Genomic DNA, 15,095 nt, shown 5'->3' on the forward strand with positions numbered 1-15,095 from the left:
AGGTCAGGGTCAGCAATGAAGGCATTCATCAACCTCGGATATTGAGAGTCTGTCCTAACTTACGCGTTGCCGAGATGTGGGTGCCGAAGTTGGTTTATGAAGAAAGGAGACAAGAGCGGTGCAAGTCCTGGGAAAGACTTTAAGCCGCGGGCGGCCAACGTGATGGTTGATTTGTCGTAAGGAATGGTGAGAGTGAAGACATTGAAAGGAGGAGGGTTTTAAGCCCATGATCCCAACGCACAGACCATGATATGGTCCCATCTATCAAGAGATCATCTGAAAATTAGGTATATCTAAGGAGATAACATGATGGAAAACAAACTCTGCAAAGATGAGCCAACAGCAGGTATGTGGCTACCTCATATTCTCGACAATAACCTGGATGGACGGTTGGAATTACTACTAAGTGCTAAGCTAAGAATAGACGACATCTGAAGCACCAAGATACCGGTAGTAACCCTACTTTTGTCAACATAAGATGCTCTGAATCATTGCGCCAAAGAGCAGCATCGAAAAGACAGAAGATGATAAGCCGCAGACATAGCTTCGGACTTCCTCTCGTGGTAGCTATATAAGTAGGGATAAGGAGCCCAGGTAACTAGGCTAGACAAGTTTCACGATACTAGGTCAGTAAAAGTGCCAAGAAATTACTGCCTTAGGTAGTCTTTCACGGCGTTCTCAAATGCTGACGTGGCGATCCAGCACTTACACTGCACAGCATTTCCTAAAGCGGATAGACAGCGGGAATGCTAGGGTCTCATGGTCCCCACTTCAATATCTGTGGTTTTTGAACAATGGCTCTGTTTTCGGAAGGCAGAAACCCACGTACTTTGTGTGTTGTAGAGAGCCAAGCACGCATTCCAGGCTGTGTGCTTTGCTTTCCCTTTTATATTACACCCAGCAACACCAAGGATCGCAACCTCACAACGCTTGAACGGTGAACGCTAAAAAAATGAATATTGGTGTGAGTCTTTTGCTGACTCCCACATTATGGCTCTTTGGTCTGAGCACTGTGACTCCAGGGGTGATGGCTGGGTCGATTTCGAACCCGTGGAAGGGACAGCCAGCAAGGCCAGCGACCTATCACCTAGAGGCTGAGACTCTAGTGACTGCACAACGGCTAGACTGCCGTTGCATTGTCATTTCCCCTGTTTAACACATCCTCTATCTTGCCCGGATTCGATGCCACAACACAAGGAGCAAGCAACGATGTTGTTCTACGCTGCATCGTCACGACGATGACAACCATTTCAGAGAAAGGCGAGACTGTGGCGGTGACAGGACTACTGGCAGTTCCGGTGTCAGCCAACAATACCATTCCTGTAGTGTCGTGGCAGCATGGAACCATCCTCTCTTTCGACCAGGTGCCTTCCCATATGGTGAAGCTCTCCGATCCAAACTATAACGTGACCGACGATGCCGACTCCCTGGAAACTTTGTTTAATATCCAGCGATTTGCAGCGAACGGGTTTGCCGTCATTGCGGCGGATTACATCGGCAAGGGCCCGCTTCGGGAAGGGCGTGGCGAGGCCTATGTCGTCAAGGGCGCCACTACGCAAACGTGTGTGGATATTCTCAACGCTGGGCTCGCCGCGCTGGAGGATCTTGGTTTGACACCGGCGAAACTGTTCCTACAGGGCTGGTCCCAGGGTGCCCCCAACACGCTATGGTTGCATCAAGCTCTCCGCTCCGATGGGATCGATATTGAAGCGACGGCTGTTGCCAGTCCCTTCAGTGATCTCGATCAAGCATGGCGGTATTGGTCTGGGAAGGTCATTTCCCACTGCCAGAGGGTCTCGAGAGCTACCCTCCCCTGGCTGCCTGGATTGCGCCTTGCATGATTGTGGCTCTTGGTAGCTACGAGCTGTACTACAATCTCCCAGGCCTGATGGAGACGGCGGTGCGGCCTCAATATCGGGAACTAGCAGAAAGAAATTGGCAAGATTATAACATCAGCGCCATTGATCCCTCAAACTCTCCCAACAGTACCAACCTATTGGCGGATAGCTTCTGGAAAGGCTACACGAACGATCACATCAGCGCGCTGCAACGGCAACTGATCAGAAATGCAGCCATAGCCTGGGAATACGATAGCCCCATTCATTTCTACTATGGTCTTGCCGACGAAGCTGTCCATCCGGCGATGGTGACGCGAACAGTTGCTGCTGGGGGCAGGTATGCCGCTGGAATCCAGGTCGCCAGGGCTAGCCACCGGGCGACATTTCTTGCCGGGCTGTATGGCAGCGGAGCATCGCTTGACAGCTTCGATAACGTGTTGTCTTGGTTTCAGAGCAAAGCTTAGTCGGGCACTCGCTGAGCTTGATAGGAGGATAGGTATTGAATGATAAACTGCCCGATAATTGTAAAATACCTGCCATGAAAGTCATCCAAAGTAGGTAGCCAGTCCCAAAATGTCCTTACTTCAACTCAGGTCAAAGATGAAGGCTCTCACGAGGTATCGCGCCTATTTTGGTGTGTTCAAAGTCTCCGCGGTCGCGAAACATGGATCGGTCATGTTTCCATCCACAAATGCACATGCCCTCTGCTGTCTTTTTCTTCGGTATTTCTCTTCCAGGTTTGCATCAAACTCCACTGCGGGGTTTCAGTGGTCGACATTGGCCATGTCATCGCTTCGACCACCTTTTTGGAGCTTCTGACGAGGTACATGACATCGGAGGCATTATGCTTTACCATGTGTCGCACGCTTATCGATTTCACACGGCTGCATCGGCACCTGGAAAGTGGGCGCCCGTTTTTAAACTTGACAGGGACGACTGTCGTGTCGTGCAAGGCACCTGCCGACTAGCCGTAGCGTTCCAACAGGTCCGGGGACGGCCCGGGGATAGCAGCACACTGACGTCAATGCCACAATGAGCTGAAGGAGAGCAAATAGAGCTCCGTGATATATCTTTGTGTTTGTGGCCAGTCTTGCACTTCCTGCAGATATTGTCGACATTATCTTTTGGGGAAGCAGCCGGTCACCCTACCTTTCGCAGTGCCCTCCTCAATACATCAGCATTCGACCAACACCATCGGTTAGCTGGGATACTATTGACTGAAAACAAGTTCCCATCACTCGCCATCATTCCAAGTTCTGCGATAATAAACATGGGCAACTTCCTCAATCGCAAGCCGGTCCCGGCCCCGGATGCGAACCATCACACCCATAGCGACTTGCACTCGGCGTCTTCTCGACCGAGTGTCGGTCAGTGGTTCAAGGCGACATGGCTGGATATCTTGACCATGGCTGCCCTTGGCGCCGTTGGTCTGGGTGTAAGAATTCTTCTCTGGGATCCTGCTGAGCTCCTGACCTTTGGGTCTAGTTACTGACAGAGGACTCACTCAGGTTTATCACGCGAAACCAGCCCCAACCCGTTCGTTCCCCGTCACGTTTGCCGACGGCGAGATCGTCTACCCCGAGTTCGGCTACCCTCTTCGCAAGGAGATCATTCCGATCTGGCTCGCTGCGTTTCTGGCTTCTGTCATTCCCATTGTCATCATGCTGGTCATGCAGATCCGAATCCGATCGTTTTGGGACTTCAACAACGCAGTCATTGGCTTGCTGTACAGCCTAATCACCGCCGCCGTGTTCCAAGTTTTCATCAAGTGGCTCATCGGTGGCCTTCGCCCTCACTTCCTTGCCGTTTGCCAACCGGATTTGTCTCTGGCTTCTAATGCGGCCGGCGTCCAGGGAGCTGGGTACAATGGACGGGGATACACAGGCATCTATTATACCAAGCAAATCTGCACCGGCGATGAAGATGAGATCAACGACTCGCTGGAAAGTATGCCCAGCGGGCACACCACTGCCGCCTTTGCAGGCCTGATCTTCCTCAGTCTCTACCTGAACGGCAAGCTGAAAGTATTCTCGGATTATCACCCTGCCATGTGGAAGCTGGTCGTTCTGTACGCACCTGTCCTCGGGGCCTGCTTGATCGGAGGCGCGCTTACTATCGACGAGTACCACAACTGGTACGACGTTTTCGCCGGCGCTGTTATTGGAACTGTTTTTGCTTTCAGCGCTTACCGGATGACGTATGCCTCGATTTGGGACTGGAGGTGGAACCACGTCCCGTTGAACCGCACAACGTCTTTTACCTTTGGACATGGCGGCCAGCAATACTTGGACGTGGGAACGTTTACGAGACGGGGCGCTTGGGGAGAGAAGCACGGGCTGACTGGTCATCATAATGGGACGGCTGCTCACCACCATGCGGCTCCTATCGGGGCGACTACCGGAACGAATATTCCTCAGAACGGTGTCCATGGCGACAATATGGTATAGTGAGCAATGATAGGTATGGAATTGTGTTTCAGGGTAATGCGGAGCGGGAAACAAAGCCGGGTGGGTGAGGTAGTGTAACCCCAAAGCAGGATGGAATTGGAATGGAAGCTTGCGGTCAAGGGTGGAGACAATGGGAATTATTGCCGAGAGGCACAACCCCTCCTTTCATGTCACGATGAGTTGCTTTCTCATTGACTGATCTTTGATTTGAGATTATTTGATACCACAAAAAATTGCAATTATCTCTCTTACCCAAGAAACCAAAATATCCTTATTGAAAGTCATTAATCAGCCACGTAGAACAATCACCACTTAACCTCACTATGCCGTTCCCATACAAGACGGTGCTCATCACAGGAGCAACATCAGGCATCGGTCTTGCACTGGCCGAGCGCATGATATCTGCGGGCATTTTTGTCATTGCAGTTGGCCGTCGCAAAGATCGTCTTGAAGCCCTGGTTGAGAAACATGGCAGCGAGAAAGTCGCTGCTGAGCCATTTGATGTGTCGGACCTGGACGCCATGCCCGCCTGGGTTGAGAAGTAAGCTACACCAATCCTTTCGTGTTAGCCTATTTGTTGACCGTGATCTTTTTTAGGATCACATCCAAGTACCCCCGTCTCGACTCCATCATTCTCAACGCCGGCTTCCAGCGGTCCCTCGACTTCACGTCCCCGTCCACCATCTCCTTGTCGTCCGTCTCAGCAGAGCTCACCACCAATTATCTCTCCCCCCTCCACATGGTCTCCCTTTTTCTCCCGCACCTGATCTCGCTCGCCCCATCCCCGACGTCCATTGTTCTTGTCTCCTCAGGTCTCGCTGTCCTCCCCCTGCCCCGATGCGCAAATTACTCCGCCACCAAAGCCGCCGTGCACAGTCTGGCCTGGTCACTCCGGTGCCAGCTTTCCGGTCCAGAATCACCTCATACCCACCACATCAAGGTAATTGAGATCATGCCGCCGGCCGTGCAGACAGAGTTGCATCCCCAGCAAAAGGACTTGGTAGAGACGGGGCAGGATCAGCCCGGGATTGAGCTGGAGAGGTATATCGAGGAGACGTGGGTGGACTTGGTGGGGGAGGAGGAAAAAGAGGATATTGTGCACAGTGTGTTGAGGGAGAGGTTGGAGGCGGTAGAGGGGCCGAGGAAGGGGGCGTGGGAAGGGTTTGTGAGGGCTATGAGGGGGGCTGGGTTGAGGTTTTGAGGTTGTGGGGCATTTAGTCGTCCAAGTCGCAAAGGTCATCATCATCCTCCATCTCCTCCATGTATTTCCATTCTACTTCGTCTGGGTGGTCGTTTTCCAGTAGCTCCTTTTCCACCACTGAGATTTCCAGCTGGACGTGTTTGGAGATTGTTAATTCATCTGCTGTTGCCTGCCTTAACCAACAGTTTGCCGCCGTGTCTTGCGCGGGATCATCGCTGAACGGTTGGCCTTCTAGTCTTGGAGGGCTGTTGGGGGAGAAGGGTGTTGGTTTAGCCGTCACTTGCACCAGCGAGTTGTCTCCGAACGGCGCCGTATGAGGATAATCGACCTCAGAGTCCAAGTCAAAGCCTGTACGAATATCTTTGTTCAAGAACTTGAGAAGATGTTCTGGTCCCGGTGCATCTCCGTCAATACTACTTCCCGGTTTTGGTCCATTACTTTGGTTCAAAATATCCACCCACCGCTCTGGTCGAGGAAGTTTCCTGTCAACGAGCCAGATGCCGAAGCGGGGGAATGGCGGACAAAAATAGACCACCAACAGGTAGAAGATGGGCGAAGAACTGGTCCTGGTGACACCCAGAATTTGAATGTATAACGTTCCGTTGGTCATTAAAGCTCCTCCGTCTTTGAGCATGATGGTCCCGAAATAGTCCATGTCTGCGAAACCGAGGAATCCTGCATCGGAGCTGCTGGAAATGGCCCTAGGTGCCACAAAAGACCACTGTTGGTGACCGTCTTTATCTGGCCTGTATCCGGATGATTTCCGCAAGAGCAAGGATGCCAAGCGCGAGCTTTTGGCGTGAACCGTAAGTAGAGTGGTTGATGGATTGATGAGGGCCGAGGGCTTGGGGTGAGTGAGGGTAATACTATGCCGGCCCAAGCTTTGCCATTTTCCTCTAAGCAATCTGGTGGTGTCCATGAACTCCTGCCACGAATATAGGGATCCAGTTCTCAGTACCTCGTAGACGGGATGTCCAATGCCGGTGGCGGCCAAGGGCAAGATCATCGGGTCGTCTGGCTCGCTGGTCCGCGCGCAGTTTAATTTGATCGCGTAGAGAGCCGGGGTCCGTGAATTCGAAAGCCGCTGCTGATATTTTGAACCTTCGTCTTCGAATCGTTGAAAGAGTTCAACTTTGAGGCTGATGCCGCCATTGGAGATGCCGACATTCCTGGGCCCTTTATCAAAACGAATGACTGCCAGCCCGTTGGATTCAGAAAATGCTTCGGGAGATTCTGCAAACAAGCTCTCCCGTACCATCCACTCAGGATATCGGCCTCGTCCCCCCATGCGTTGAGCAAATGAGCGTGCATCGGTGGAGAATACTGACCCTTTTCGGGTAGTCCAGAGAAGCACCGTTTCATCGTTGAACAGACGTATCATCTCGTGCTGGAGGCGAACAAACGCATTCTTGCCTTCACCATAGAGGAGGGGCATGTGAACGCCTAGGAGACCCATCATACTGTAAGCCCTGTCCTCGATCTTTGTTGTCTGGCGTTTAGAAGCCCACGAGAGCTCTGTTGCTATGGAACACGACCTAAAATTCTGGATATCCTTTTGTTCGATCGTGGTTGCATATGCTACTGCAAGTGTGCACGTTTCCCTGGAGCCAACGATGTTCCAGTCTGAGTCGACAAAAGCCAAGAATGACGGAGCAAGAAGCTCCTGTAGAGTCCATCCCCTCGTGAACCAGCGACTTTGGACCACCTTGGAATTGCGAGGCCGTGACTTTCCATCACTGCAATAATGTGGAGGGACATCCTCCAGAAAGGCGTAACAGATCTGAGCCTCTTCATACCAGCGGAACATGGAGTTGATGGCCTCTCCAAATTCATTGTTGTCGGCCTTGTTGATGCAACACGTGTCGATCCAGACGTACTGCCATCCCTGGGATCGTGCGAGTTTGCAACAGTTCTTGACCTTTTGCCAGCCCTTGAGCGATGTCCGCGCAGAGCTCGAGATGTCATTGAAGGTGACCTCCTGCTCTTCCCATGTGTGTGATAGAATGGCATATTGGGGCATGTTGTTGAGGAACTGCTCAAGTTTGAGGGTTGTAGTGTTGAGAAGTCTCATTTTGGGGAGTCACCACTGGTTCAATAGCAGGAGGGGCACAAAGATGAAAAGAAAACGAAAAAGGCAAAGAAAAAAGAGGAAAAGTGTTATGGAAAGTAAACACACGCCCAAGACAGAACTGGAGATAGAAGTAGTCCCGAACCAAGAAGCTAAGCGCTGAGGCTGAACAAAACCAGTGCGGCACGCAGCACAGTCACCTCCTGTCCCAAGCCACAACTCATCACGACAACTCATAGACAGGCAAGTTGGCGGCGTGGGTTGGAGTTGCGGCCCGCCAATGAGAGCTGCTCTGGCAGCCACGAATTTCCTAGCAACAAGCGAGCGGCTATGCAACCTAAACAACTTTTTGTCGACCTCTTCGACGTGCTTTCGGTGCCTGCATATCTTCATAGCGAGCACATGACATGTGTTTGATCAACAGTTCCTGACGCCATCCTGCCCCTCGACGTCGGTGTGCCCATCCCGCGGATTTTCCCGTTGCTTGTCGGGCGGCTCCCGTGGGACAGGGAACGGGGAAATCCTTCCCACCCGCGAAGCTTCTTTAAACTTCAAATACCCCTGAATAAAACCGCCAAGGCACTACACATTCATCATGGAGCCGGTAACTGGCCTACTGTTCCGCTACCGAGATTGGCAGCGGCTCAACCACCCCCACAGGGCTGATGATCAAAAGCCAGGCCAACAAATTCTCATCGCGTCGAATGTTTTTCGTCTTTTTCACGCAAACATCTAGATGGAAAAGACCAGAACGATGGCGCCACACCGACTGACCAGCGCTCTCCTGACATCATTGTTGGCCACAATCCTGACCGCCGGGACAACGGACGCTGCCCTTCTCGACGTTCCTTCACCAAAGAACTATGTCAGACGGACCCTCGCCCGCGCTACCGTACTAAATAATCACGTTTACATTGAAGGCGGCCAAATCACTCAGTTCGAGGATGGCTTCAGCTCCATTCGCGGCCGAGTGGAGAACCAGGTCAACTCCACCCTCTCAATTCCCCTGAACAAATCGTGGAAGTCTGAATCAGTCACCATCAAAGCAACCCCGAAACCTTTTGAAAGTCTGGCTAGAAACAGATGGTACTTGTGGACCGATACAAAGAATGGGGCATTCTATGCTTGGGGTGGCTACTGGCCGTTTGGGCTCGAGATGGTGACGGATGAAGTCTACAAGTTCACCGCTGACAGCCGAGGAGGAGGTGAATGGGGCGTGGAAACGCTTCCTAATGGGGTGCGCTTGGATCAAATCAGCCCGGGCGAAGCTGGGGCTGTCACCAGTACCGGCACAATGGGAATCGTCATTGGCGGACAAGCCACTCCTTGGACGCAGTTGGGAAGAGATAACACTCGCCAGCTGTCTGGGATGATAACTTTCGACTTTGAAAGCAAGGCGCTCATGAATGGTACTCAAAAGTTCAGTCCATTTGGGGACATGCCAGTTGTCGGAGCGTCTGCCGAGTTTATTTCTGGGGTTGGGGAGAATGGGATTGTCGTAGTCATGGGAGGACACGTGGGACGAACTGACAAGGAGGTACCACTTGGGGAGATGGACTTTTTCGACATGAGAAATGTCACATTTTTCGATCCCGTGACGAAAGAAACCTGGTCGCAAGTTACCACTGGAAATATTCCTCCTTCACCGAGAATCGGATTTTGCACAGCAGCATTCAGCAGCAAGGAAGGGGGCCACGAGATGTAAGTTGCATGATAGCTCTCCTGAATAACTCGATTCGAATTGCTGACGAGACAGTTTCATCTTTGGTGGCTCAAATGAGCGGGACTACTTGGTGTACGAAGACGCTTACGTTCTCAGCCTGCCCGGATTTGTCTGGACAAAACTCCCAACACCACCAGGCGGCCGGAGAGCTTACCACACATGCGTCGCCGTCGGCAACCGACAAGTCTTGAGCGTCGGCGGTCGTGGCAGAGAGGATGAAATACGGATCCGAGATGCGATCCCTCAGGGGCTCCTTCTGTTCGATATGACAGCGACCGAATGGAAGCTGGAATACGATTCCAACGCCGCCGCCTATGAATCAGCAAGCGCCATCAAGGACTGGTATGAGAAGCGGTAAAGAATATCTCTTCACCTACATAATTCATGATGGCCAGTTGCTAACTCAGAACCAGAACTTCTTCTGATGTTCGATGGTCTTCCGAAGGCGTCAAGCAGCTCTTTGCAACATCTGCCGAGGCCTTATTCACCAGTGGAGACTCGCCAGACTCCCAGTCAGATTCAAATACAGATTCCCCTTTGGGCCCAACAACAACCACGATGCCAGATATATCAGCACCAGCCGGCTTGAGTACGGGAGCAATGGTGGGAATAATACTAGCGGCTGTGATCTGTCTGGCCGCCATCATTGGTGGTTGGCTTTTCTGGCGTCGACGACGAGCTGGTAGACACGACGCGCTCACTGAAACAGATGACCTGGGCGAGCTGGGAGTGGACGGGGCTGTTGATCGCAAGGAGCTGGCCTCGGAGTCACATGTGCGAGAGATGCCCTCAGATGCCCAGGTTGAGGAGCTGCCTACCAAATTTCAGGACACAAAGGTACCTGTTGCCCATTATCACGAGGTCGATGGGGGCCATGATTATGTGGAGCTGCCAACCTACCACCGGCCAAGGCCCAGGGCATCGCAAAACACGCTGCCGCCGGTTGAGTTGGATGCGGGCTATACAGGGAGGGAGCTGATGTAATAGAGCAGATGAGCGAGGTCATTGTACATATTGTTTTGATGAATAAACCCGGTTGCTTCGAGACTCAGGGGACACCGAGAACGAAGTGATATCACAGCAATCCGGAATCTCGGTAGCGAATCGCTAGGTAGACTGCATTTGTTCACTTCAGTCATCTAACCTCTATCCCCCACACCTCGGTCTTCCCGCTTCGTTAGGTACATGTCCGATCACAATCTACATGACATCGCCAGGAATCTTTTGCAGCCCTTTTCTACTTGTCAGCAAGCATAATCTTCACCAGCATCTCCCAGCGAGGCAAGCTTACATCCATCAACATTCTCTGGAATATTCTGTGGCTGAGTGCACCTCATCGCCTCCTCAGACGATTGGGTCTTGAGCTCCTTGCAAACCGCATTGGAACAACGGGCATCGAGCGCGCGCTGCAGAGAGTCTCCCTTCCAGCCAAAGACGTAATCGCCGTGTTGGGAGTACCCAAGCCTGTGAGGCAAGTGGTCAGTCACGGTTGGCCCGGCAACAAATCAGGGGGTTAATTAAACAAGAGAGGTCACCTACCCGTCACCAGTGCTCCACACAAACGGCTGCGACCCATCCTCGGGCCAGAGGCTCTTGTCGTTGAACGCTTGGGTATCCCACATGACCTCGTACATCAACTGCGGCAGCCTAACCGGGTGCGAGCTCGGGCAGGGGCCGGTGCTCTCGAACGATCCAGTCTGGGGGTACGCCACGTGGCTCTTGTGGTCAGGCGCGTCGAGATTCTTTCCGTCCCAGCAGGTGGGGAACGTGATGGTGGTTCTGATGCCGCCGTCGCAGAACTTGTTGGGGAGGGTGGTGCTGTCGCTTCCTGTGCAGGGGGCTCCGCCGCGGTCGTACCCAGCGCCGAGGCAGCGGTGGCAGAGCTGCTTTTGCATGCCCCTGTTCTGGCGGAGGCCGGCGTCGCCGACCAGCATGCGGAAGCCGGGCTTGAAGGCGGTGACGGTTGTCTTACCGTCGTACGGTGGGATGTAGTAGACTGTCACGCCGCCGTCTGTTCGGAGGCCGACGTTGGGGAACTGCCTCACGCGCTTGTAGGTGCCGTTACGGGCCTTGAAGTAGAGGACGGCGGTCCAGTAGTTGCTAAAGTCCTCGCTGAAGGTGCACGAAGTGCAGGTGGAGTTTTTGACGAGGTCGAAGCCTTGCTCGAAGGGCATGTGGGCGTTGAAGGAGTTACCACCGACGATTTGATGGACGTGGGGAGACTGTTCCAGGCCTGGGTTGACGAGGGGGTCGAGGCGGGAGACGACGAGCTGGGAGCAGCCGAAACGTATCATTTGTTGGGCTTGGGCGGCTCCTTGAAGGAGTGCCGCTGCTAGGAGGGTTGACTTCATGATCTTGGTCTGTTTCTCCTGTGCTTCTGAGGCGGATGGTGGTAGGAAGAACGATGGGAGTTCCCAGCAGGAACAACAAAAGATATCAGCCTCCAGAGACGCTCAACCCGGAAAATCAAATGCAAGAACAGACAACAAGGTAACCTCGTCCTAAATACACAAGAGTCCCATTCCCCGGTTTGGGGTAAAGGACAAACCACATGGTAAAGCCTTCCGTCTACAGCCGCGCCAATGCCGTCTGCTGATACAAAGGCATGTTCAGATAAGCCCGAGCCTTGATATTTGCGATGCAAGGGTAATCTAAGACTCTTGCTTGGGAGGATCGGCAGATGAAAAGCCTTGAACTATGGTGCGTGTGTTTTGTTGGGGTAAGTCTTGGAGAAGGAAAAGGGGGCAAGTTTCCCCTCTTTGCTGATCCCGCCTTGGTAATAAGCCAGCCGCAGGTTGTTAATATGGCAGAATAGGAGGGTAAATAACAGTGATAGTCCACGCTCTCGATACGATATGGTGCACATGAGCTACACTTCCCTGCCACATTCTAGAATTGTTGCCATGTGGCTAATCTGCATCTCCAATACGACCAGGATAGCGTTCGGCCTATAAGGGACGGGAACAGAGAGACATGATTTAAATCGATTGCCAGGCACACCCTCTTTTGCATGTGGTTTTAGTGTTCGTGTTGACCTTCCTGATCGACCTATACCCTTACTCAGACGTCACAACATTTTGTGTCTTTCACGATGAGATACCTTGCCGTTGTGCTGTCCGCTGCCGCAGGCGTGCAAGCAGCCAGACAATGCTCAACCACCACAGGGTACACCCACCGGGTACTCGATGCCCGTTACGATGGCCCAGATGTCGATAAGCCAGGCAGCGACCTTGCAACCATCTCGGTCAGTCTCGGCAGCAGCACAACACCTCTTTACGAGTGTGTAGCGCAATGGCCAGAATCATGGAAGGGTTTCCACAATGTCACGGAGAAGCTGATTTGGAGCGATTGCATCTGGACTGGTGCTGGTAGTGGGGCGGACAAGTCGGTGGCTTTTGCGGTGGATTGGAATAAGAAGGTGGTGTATCTGGCTCATGTGTTTGCCTGCAGTGATCGTGAGGGGTTAGTCCATTTTCTCGATTCTCGTTTTCTCTCAGTGCTTGGGTCTGACAGCTTTCGTCTAAAACCAGGACCGACGGCCTAGCGACTGGAACGCTCCCTCTTTCCGAGCTTGACTGTGATTACACTGAAGAGGGCAGCGCCTATTGCATCCCCAAGGCGACATCTTCAGGCGCTCGCCCTGACCTCAGAATAAGCACTGTACTTGCTCCCACGGCCCCAGACGCCAACACCGCCTCCTGCTCTGAGATCTCTGAGCAATACCAGTCATGGACACTGGAGAAGTGGCACAGACAGTTTGTCCTCACTCCTGGCAGCTTTGAGCCCAAGGCCGGAACCGATACTGGACCAAGCTTCAGTCTCAAGAGCTTGGGCGTGAATGGCGTGACTTTTACTTGTGCCACTACATCTGCCCCGGTTGGTCCCTTTCAGGGGGAGTGCAAGTCGGATGTCACCAAGGCAGCCGCGACGTTCACTTTCGACCCCAAACTCAACATTTTGACTGTCAAGCAAAAGTGGGATTGTGGGGATTCGTAAGTTTTCCAAACGAAGACGAGTTTTTTGCTCAAGGGCTAACCTCATCAATGGCAGTGCCGCGCTGGAGACGGTTGGTGTTGGCTACATGCAGGGTACTTGTGACAGGGGCTTCAACAGTGATGTCTTTACTTGCTCGTCCGAGCCAGTCCTGATTGGAACTGAGGCGTTATAAAAACAGTGGGAAGACTTGGTGAATGATTGAGCTTTTCTGGTTGTGGTTATTCACGCATTTAAATATCCGAGAAAGGGAACCCTTTATCCTGGTGTATGAATCTGTGACTCGATGACCACAATCGATTTATTAAACCACAAATCCAAATGTACCCACCACTTTGCGAGCCACTCTTTCCACTCCCTCAAACCAGCACTTTGGCGGTGGCCCTCCATCGACTGCTGTGGCTATGTCCTCGGCAGGGTCAAGTGCGGATAATTTTCTCTTTCGACCTCGACTATCCGCGTCGACCATTTCGCCAAGGGCTGTATCAAAGTCCTGGAGGTCAAGGTCCAAATGTGATACAATCTGCTGTTATTCTCATCTGAACGGAATCTGTCGAGCTCCAGATCCAGCTCCAAATCAACCACTGTACCGTAACGGGCCCGGCAGTTAGGGTCCTCTGCATCCTTACAACTGACAGAAAGCTCGAGCATTTGGGTGTATGTATGATAAATGGTCCTAGAGTTTGCCAATATTAGATGAGCATTTTCCTTCTAGGTACCCTAGGCAGCCGATGAGAGGACCATCAAAACAGACTCACCCCGTATCCGGGCCTCCAGGAGGCCACAATCCATCCGGCTGAAACCTTTCAAAGGCGAAGCTAGAAATTGACTTCTTGACGGCACACTCCTCGATGAGCTGAACCAAGACTGCCGTGGAGGCAGATTCCTGACTGAAGATGCCAAGCTTCTGATGTCTCTACTGCTGGATGACTCTAATTGCAGCGGGCGCACATGAACGAAGGGTGTCTATGAAGCTATTCTAACATAACGTATATTATAAGCGAGTCGTACATATAAGCGAGTCGTACAGTCTCCACCACCCTACAACAACTATCCTCAATTGCAACATAACAACACTAGAAACCAACTATAATTACATCAGAAACAGCCGAATCAGACGATTCTACAGCCTCCTGGCAAGTACGTGCATTATGGCCAGGCTTGCCGCATACACCACAGCATTGAACCTTTGTACAAGCACCCCCTACACCACTACCATCCGGCTGCGTTTCTTCCACTGCCTCCCCACCCACGGCCTTCTGGTCAAGTAGATCGTGTGCATCCTGCACAGTAAGTGATCCTCCAAGCCGCACACGTGTTTTTTTGGCTCTCCTGCGCTTGCTTAGTGCCTCGTTGGCAAGGTGGTACTGCGCGGCCAAGATGATAAAAGGAGGGATGGCCCAACCGAGGGCATTAACTCCCTGGATTACCGTTGCCCATTCGCGGTTACCAGGCTGGGCTAGTTTCGCCTTACTAAGGCCGTCCGAGGTCGTAACTACCATGCCCGCGAAGATAATACCCATCATAAACCCAGTCTCGTCGAAGTTGTAGATATCGTCATCTACAATACCGTACTTAGCCTTAGTGTTCCGTACGAGCGCAAACCACTCGGCAATGACCTTTGGATCCTCGCACTTAGCCCTCTGGTAGTCGTATCTACGCTTAAAACGCGTACGGAGCTGTGGCTGACGTTTGACGAAGTTATGTGCCCAGAACTTGCCAACAGGGGCGCGTCGCGTACGCGTAGCAGTTGGTTGGCCATATCATCTACACTACGCAATCTTGGTGGAAAAGCTCGCGTACATAGCTCAATAATATATCGGAC

The 15,095-nt window shown here is 52.4% G+C and overlaps 7 protein-coding genes across 7 annotated transcripts; 5 read left to right on the forward strand and 2 right to left on the reverse strand.

Annotated features, from left to right (window-relative positions):
- Positions 1–1,238: 1,238 nt before the first annotated feature.
- On the forward strand, positions 1,239–2,302 carry QC762_213430 (uncharacterized protein; the record flags this gene model as incomplete). The annotated part of the gene is made up of 2 exons (XM_062888238.1): positions 1,239–1,772; positions 1,793–2,302. The coding sequence occupies 2 exons, from the start codon at positions 1,239–1,241 to the stop codon at positions 2,300–2,302; spliced, it is 1,044 nt and encodes a 347-aa protein (XP_062746457.1).
- Positions 2,303–2,459: 157 nt separating this feature from the next.
- Positions 2,460–4,285, forward strand: QC762_213440 (uncharacterized protein; the record flags this gene model as incomplete). The annotated part of the gene is made up of 2 exons (XM_062888239.1): positions 2,460–3,273; positions 3,347–4,285. Exons 1-2 carry the CDS (start codon positions 3,109–3,111, stop codon positions 4,283–4,285), a joined length of 1,104 nt encoding a protein of 367 aa, XP_062746458.1. The 5' UTR covers positions 2,460–3,108.
- Positions 4,286–4,608: 323 nt separating this feature from the next.
- On the forward strand, positions 4,609–5,486 carry QC762_213450 (uncharacterized protein; the record flags this gene model as incomplete). The annotated part of the gene is made up of 2 exons (XM_062888240.1): positions 4,609–4,826; positions 4,883–5,486. 2 exons carry the CDS (start codon positions 4,609–4,611, stop codon positions 5,484–5,486), a joined length of 822 nt encoding a protein of 273 aa, XP_062746459.1.
- Positions 5,487–5,499: 13 nt separating this feature from the next.
- Positions 5,500–7,557, reverse strand: QC762_213460 (uncharacterized protein; the record flags this gene model as incomplete). Its single annotated transcript, XM_062888241.1, has 1 exon — positions 5,500–7,557. One exon carries the CDS (start codon positions 7,555–7,557, stop codon positions 5,500–5,502), a length of 2,058 nt encoding a protein of 685 aa, XP_062746460.1.
- A 342-nt stretch (positions 7,558–7,899) lies between these two features.
- QC762_213470 (uncharacterized protein) lies at positions 7,900–10,367 on the forward strand. The gene is made up of 3 exons (XM_062888242.1): positions 7,900–9,255; positions 9,311–9,631; positions 9,691–10,367. Exons 1-3 carry the CDS (start codon positions 8,291–8,293, stop codon positions 10,259–10,261), a joined length of 1,857 nt encoding a protein of 618 aa, XP_062746461.1. The 5' UTR covers positions 7,900–8,290; the 3' UTR covers positions 10,262–10,367.
- Positions 10,368–10,426: 59 nt separating this feature from the next.
- Positions 10,427–11,955, reverse strand: QC762_0046370 (uncharacterized protein). The gene is made up of 3 exons (XM_062883426.1): positions 10,817–11,955; positions 10,569–10,741; positions 10,427–10,509 (listed from the first exon to the last, which is right to left on the reverse strand). Exons 1-3 carry the CDS (start codon positions 11,626–11,628, stop codon positions 10,478–10,480), a joined length of 1,017 nt encoding a protein of 338 aa, XP_062746462.1. The 5' UTR covers positions 11,629–11,955; the 3' UTR covers positions 10,427–10,477.
- Positions 11,956–12,315: 360 nt separating this feature from the next.
- QC762_213490 (uncharacterized protein) lies at positions 12,316–13,586 on the forward strand. The gene is made up of 3 exons (XM_062888243.1): positions 12,316–12,739; positions 12,808–13,269; positions 13,328–13,586. Exons 1-3 carry the CDS (start codon positions 12,369–12,371, stop codon positions 13,443–13,445), a joined length of 951 nt encoding a protein of 316 aa, XP_062746463.1. The 5' UTR covers positions 12,316–12,368; the 3' UTR covers positions 13,446–13,586.
- Positions 13,587–15,095: the final 1,509 nt, after the last annotated feature.

Source organism: Podospora pseudocomata (assembly GCF_035222375.1).
Source record: "Podospora pseudocomata strain CBS 415.72m chromosome 2 map unlocalized CBS415.72m_2.2, whole genome shotgun sequence".
NCBI lineage: Eukaryota > Fungi > Ascomycota > Sordariomycetes > Sordariales > Podosporaceae > Podospora > Podospora pseudocomata.